General features: G+C 49.0%; 1 protein-coding gene across 1 annotated transcript; it reads right to left on the reverse strand.

Moving 5' to 3' along the window:
- Positions 1-748: 748 nt before the first annotated feature.
- On the reverse strand, positions 749-1,731 carry LOC124678738 (xyloglucan endotransglucosylase/hydrolase protein 24-like). The gene is made up of 3 exons (XM_047214601.1): positions 1,450-1,731; positions 1,176-1,375; positions 749-1,103 (listed from the first exon to the last, which is right to left on the reverse strand). The coding sequence occupies exons 1-3, from the start codon at positions 1,729-1,731 to the stop codon at positions 749-751; spliced, it is 837 nt and encodes a 278-aa protein (XP_047070557.1).
- Between the last annotated feature and the right edge of the window lie 4,393 nt (positions 1,732-6,124).

The following is a 6,124-nucleotide window of genomic DNA, read 5'->3' on the forward strand; positions in this document are numbered from 1 at the left end:
ACCAGATGCTTTGCCCAAGTACATTGTTAGTGCATTCTTTCTGTTTTCCGTGACACCAGCTCTACCAATGTATGTGCATCATGAGCTCGAGACACTTGTTTTTCTCTTGTAGACTATGGTCATCGGTGTCTTGTGTGTCTAGACTCCTCAATGTCGATCGTCAGAACTTATATGTCCAATTTGGTATTATGTTAAGTTAACTACTGTGCTACGATATGTATGCTTACTATGTGTGCTATTCATATGACCTGGTAACCTCACCAGATGTCAGAAGAGGTTACCACACTCACTATTGTGGTGACAACCAAACATCAACCTATTTTTAGGCTCCTCCATGGGCTGCAAACCATGCAATCAAACAACCTGAGCTAAAATCTCCACAATGCCTAAATAACCCTTTGATAGGGCCATCATACAAAGTCGACAAGTTGGTCCGAAGCTAGACCCCCTACGGCCTTCCCAGGGATCCCAAAATGGGCCGAGGATACTAAACGCACCCTTAGTGACCGGAATAAGAATTTACAGTTCAGCTGGCAGACTACTGATTACTGAATCCATTGTCGAAATCGTGTATGCATTTTGCTATTTACTCTTATTTTTTACAATAAAAGAATGAATCGGTCCTGACAAGAAATGAGGTCAACGCTACCATGGGTGTATACCCTTTTTCCCTACTGCACTCTGCTCTATGTGTAATCCATCGAGTCTGCACTCAAAGTGCACCCGATGGGGAGCCTTAACTGGATCTCTACGGCATGTAGCACTCGGGCGGCGAGCCGTTGGAGAACCTCTTGGTGTCGGCGCAGTAGTTGTAGACCATGTAGTTGTCCCGCGCCCACTTCATGTTCTGTTGCGCGGTGGCGTCCATCTCCTGGTCGTAGTAGGAGTACCCTCCCGGCGACGACGCGGTGGCGGTGAAGTTGCGGTACTGCGCGACGAAGGGCGCCGCCGACCAGTCCGCCTTGACGCGGCCGCCCTGCGTGGCCCAGTCCTCGGCGTCCCACAGGCTCCCGTACAGCCGCATCCGCTGCGACGACGGGTACGCCACGCCCTTATTCGCGTTGTTCCTGAACTCCCGGATCGGCGTGCCATCCACCAGCACACTGCAATTCACTTGAATTGTCAGTTCGTTTGCTCATGGATAAGTTGGGATGTCGGTGAGAACTGGTACTTACAGGATGTGCAAGGGAGTCCAGACGATGGAGTAGGTGTGGAAGTCGGTGGTAGGGTCGAACCAGAGGTGGAACTGCTGCTCCTTCTGGCCGGTGCCGTTGATGTAGATGTTGGTGTGGAGCGTGTAGGGCTGCCCGCTGAGGTTGCCCAAGAATTCCAGGTCGATCTCGTCGTGGTTCGCCCATGACCCCTCCGACATGAACTGCATGAACCCACGGATATACAGATTAGAATTGCACATTGATCGATCGATTATCATGGCCGGAGGGGACTTACGTAGCAGGTTGTGACGGTGCCGGCGGAGTTGTTGGGGACGAGCTTGATCTGCAGGTCGGTGCGGGCGTACATGTACGTGTCTTTGGACCGGAAGCCCGAGCCGCCGGCGTCCCGGTCAAGGTAGAGCGAGATGACCTGCCCGTCCGGCGACACGTTCCCGTGGCCCCAGTCGAGCACCAGCCCGTCGTCGATCCTGCCCCCGGCGACGACCGTCCGCGCGGCAATGCAGAGCCCCACGAGCACCGCCAGCACGCAGGCCTCCATCTTGGAGCTCACCGCCATCGCTTAATTATTAAGCTTCAGTACGTAGCTACAGGCCTGCACCTAGCTCGTCACTCAAAGATCGAGTTGTGCGGCGAAGAGGATCGCGCGCAGTGATCGATCGATCGGTGCGTGTGTCGAAAGGCTTATATAGAGTTCGGGTCGATCGGGTAGACGGCGGTGGCGAGTGGTTGGGGGAATCGATCGAGGTGGAGGAGGATGACAGCGCAGGCACAGCAGAGACGAGGCGCATGTTCGTGTCCCGGGGCGCAAGCATGTGGGCTGGCAACGCGCGGAGGACGGCGCCTATCGCCATTGCCTCGTGCGTCGTCGTCGGGGAGACGGGGACGCGGGGATGGGGAAAGCGCACGTCTTCCGTGGTGAGGAAAATGACGCACGCTGCATCTTCTTGCATGGCGTGTTGTGGAATGTGAGGCTCCCAGAGAAGCGGGGACATGCCAATCGACAAAAACGGGGAGGCCACGGTTTTCTGCAGCTCAAATTGCATTTCCGCATCAATTAAGCAGCGCCGGAAACCAGAAATGCTATATCCGGCACATGCATGTCCCTGCTCATCCAGTGAGTGCATCAGTATGGCTCCCGGGCTACGCCGAGCCATTTATTTGCAGATACAAAAGCATATTTGAATGTTCAAAAACACAAGAACATTCCATTTTCATTCCATATACTCTATGTACTTAAAATTTGAAAGATACGTTAATAGCGAGTGCTTAGCGTCCCAGTGGTACGGGCAAATAGCTCACACGCGACGTTTCTCACCGCTATTGTCTCTCATGCGCCATAGTTGACGGGAATAGCTGCCATACGACGTCTGTGAGCACCAAAATTGCTCCGACCCACACATGTTGATGAAACGACCGTGTCACTTGTTTAGGCTGGTTAAGGAGTCATGAATTAGGGTTAGGCACTGCGGGACCCACTCCTTTAGGCCGGTTGAGTCAAACCATCCCCGACCGACCAAGCAGGACCCAACCGTGCCGAAGCGGAGCGCGCCATCTGAACGCCAGATCCCTCTCCGGCGGCGGCGGCGGAGCTTCCCCTCCTGGGCGTGGCGGTTCCGGCATCGGCGGTGAGTCAAATGGAGGGGAGCACATTCTCATCACTCTCAAACTGTAGGCGCCCCCGAATCTGACCCAATTTTGCCCGACACGCAGACATTTGAGGGGGAGGGGCGGCGGCGACGGCGGTGGTGGCAGCAGCAAGTCGACAGGCCAGCAGCCCTGCATTGGATGGAGCCGGAAGATTCAAATTCGAGGTAATCCATCACTCTCGTGCTGATTTGGCTTTTGATTAGAGCTCGTTCGGTAGCATTTCGTCTCACTCCCGCGCGCCCAAAACAGGGGAGATGGCCGGCGCCCGCGTAGCTTCGAATTATCAGTCGAGTTCTTTGTATCTACGGCGAAGCTAGCTGATGGTAGCTTGAGGAACATCGAGAATGGCAGATTAGTTAGTTGGGAGGTTGAATTAGAAGAGATGGATCCACAAGAATTATTTCTCCAACAAGAGCAAGCGGTGAGGAATGTTGTGGAGAAATTAGGGGAGAGTATTCCTTGGGGTCCGGCGCAAGAAGTGGCATTGCTATGGTACAACGAGAGTAAGGGCGAGTATTCAAGAATTGAGGATGGCGGATCGCTTGTTGATAAAATTGATCGGCAAAAGGGGTGGGAACGCCAAAGTGCTACATTTCGGGCCGAGCTTGTTGATCTGAAACCAGATTCACTGGTTGGATATGTGCCATCAAAGTTTGCTCTCCAGATTGAGGAGGATGAGTGGGCTGCAAGTAGACAGATAATGCCCATTGTAACCGAGCCGACGGTGTTAGCTGATGATGCACAAGAGGGTTGTGAAGGTGCTGCAAATGGGGTTGTTGTTGATTGGAATTCAGTAGAACTCGCTGAACAAACTGATTTGGTCATAGCACCAATGGATGATACTGAGATGGCCAATCTGTTTGGAATTCCAGTAGATGAGAAAGACAAGAAGAACAAGAAGAACAAGAAGGGGAGTGATGCAGCTGATAGTTATGAAGATGTGGATCCAGAGTTGATGAAGGAAGCTGCAGATGATGTTGATGATGCAAATATTGAAGAGATGGTAAATGTATATGACAGAGATAACCCTATAATTGAAGTTGGAAAATATTTTCCAACCATGGCTGAGTTTCGGATGTGTTTCAAGACTTATGCAGTGAAGAAACAATTTGACACCAAGACCCTGTGGACAGATACAAAGAAATTTTATGCGAAGTGCAGAGGATTTGATGGGGGTGCCAGGCCTTGCAAGTGGTACATATCTGCCAGACGCCAACCGGATGGAAGTAGCATCAGGGTTAATCAAATCCCTCATGAGCATACTTGTATTACAAGCTCACGGAATGTATCAACCATGACATCACAGGCCTGGGTTGCACAAAAAATCACTCCAATTTTAGCCAAAAAACCAAACACTACTGCAAAACAACTGAAAGTAGACATGGAAAAGGAATACCCTATTAAACTCAATTATACCACGGTGTGGAAGGCAAAACAGAAGGCAATGAAAGAACTATATGGTGATTGGGCAAATACTTTCAGGATGCTGTATAGTTTCAAGGCAGAGGTTGAGAAGAGATCACCTGGTAGTGTTGTGGAGATAGATACCCAGGTTGCACCTGATGGCAAAGTTTATTTCTCCAAATTTTTTATGGCTTTAAAGCCTTGCATCGATGGCTTCAAAGCAGTGGTGTCGGCCATATTTGAGTATAGACTCATCTTTTTTGACTCGGAAAGTGGAATGGTCAATTGGCAGCATGCAATGCTCTAGATGGACACAACTGGATGTTTCCTGTTGCTGTTGGCATGTTTCAATCAGAGACAGAGGCTTCATGGACATGGTTCATGATGCAGTTGAAAAGATGCATTGGGCCAGTGACACCTTTGGCTATATACACAGATGCTTGTAAAGGGCTAGAAAATGCAGTCAGAATTGTATTTCCACATGCAGAGCAGAGGGAGTGCTTTGGCCATATGTGGATGAATGTGATCAAGAAACATAGAGGAGAAGAATTTGGGCGACTTTGGCCAGCAGCCAGAGCTTACCGTAAAGAGACACATGATTATCACCTTCGCAAAGTTCTTGCAGCAGATCCAGAGTTTGAGCATTGGCTAAATGCATACCATTCTCTTTTGTGGTATAGGTCAGGATTTAATACGGCCATCAAGTGTGATCACTTCAACAACAATCTGGCAGAAAGTTTTAACAACAAGGTGAAGGACTTGAAAGACTTGCCTGTGCATGACATGGTTGACCAAATCAGGATCATGATCATGCGGCTGTGGGAATTGAGAAGAAGATTAGCTGATGCTCTGCAAGGGGATAAGCTTCCAGCTGTGGTGCAGCAGGTGGTTAACGAAGCGTAAATCTTACACATTTGGTAGTTGACTCCTCTTCATTGTGGGGTGGTGAAGTGAGAGATACCAAGCTTAGTAAGAGGCATGTGGTTAATACAAGTACAGAAAATTTTGAGGATTGCACTTGCACTTGCCTGGAGTGGCAACACACTGGAAAACCATGTGGCCATGCCATAATCTTCTTGGCTTCCAAACCAAAATTAAACATGCACCCTTATCTGCATGAATATTACTCAAGTAGCAAGATTCAAGGCTGCCTATGCAACTCCAATACCAGCACTTACAGATCGGTCTCGGTGGCCTCGAAGTGGATTTTGAGTTTTCTATGTGTCCCCCTCTTGCCAAAAGAAAGCCTGGCAGACCTAGAGTGAGCAGATACAAGGCTTGGTTTGAGAAAGGTAGGAGTAGTAAGAAGGGGAAAAAGAAAGATGTAGAACCAAAACGATCTCAGAAAGGCAACAAAAATAGATGCAAGTTGTGTCAGGAACTTGGTCACCGAGCTGGATCTCCCAAATGTCGTTACACTCCAGAAAAGACAAAGTAAGTGAGTTTAAATTGTTGCTGATATGTTACTCTGTTTTATATTGTTATACTGATATGTTACTCTATTTTATATTGTTATACTGATATGTTACTCTGTTTTCAGAAGAAAGCGTGGAAGTGAGCTCTCTGTTGTTGAACCCCTTGTTCTTGAAAAGTGTTGGCCAACAAAAAAGGCAAGACTAAATGGGCGTACAAAGAGAAGTCACCAGGATCTGGATGTTCTGATGCGATCTGATTCTGTTTTGCTTGATGTGATGCGATCTGCTTCTGTTGTGCCTGATGTTGTGCCATCTGATTCAATTTTGCTTGATGTTGTGCCATCTGATTCGGTTCAGCTTGATCAAGTGTCACCTGAAGCTGTTGTGCCACCTGAAGCTGTTGTGGTGGCATCTGATTCTGTGGGGCTTGATGTACTGCCATATGACTCAGTTTTGGATGATGGGGTTCAGCTTGATCAAGTG

This window comes from Lolium rigidum, chromosome 7, assembly GCF_022539505.1.
Source record: "Lolium rigidum isolate FL_2022 chromosome 7, APGP_CSIRO_Lrig_0.1, whole genome shotgun sequence".
In the NCBI taxonomy this organism is placed as follows: domain Eukaryota; kingdom Viridiplantae; phylum Streptophyta; class Magnoliopsida; order Poales; family Poaceae; genus Lolium; species Lolium rigidum.

Bases quoted from the DNA above. Each gene is read 5' to 3' on its own strand.
- LOC124678738 (XM_047214601.1), bottom strand. From the start codon at position 1,731: ATGGCGGTGAGCTCCAAGATGGAGGCCTGCGTGCTGGCGGTGCTCGTG. The intron at 1,376-1,449 runs GTAAGTCCCCTC...GGGTTCATGCAG, and splicing joins GCACCGTCACAACCTGCTAC to TTCATGTCGGAGGGGTCATG. The intron at 1,104-1,175 runs GTAAGTACCAGT...AGTGAATTGCAG, and splicing joins TGGACTCCCTTGCACATCCT to TGTGCTGGTGGATGGCACGC.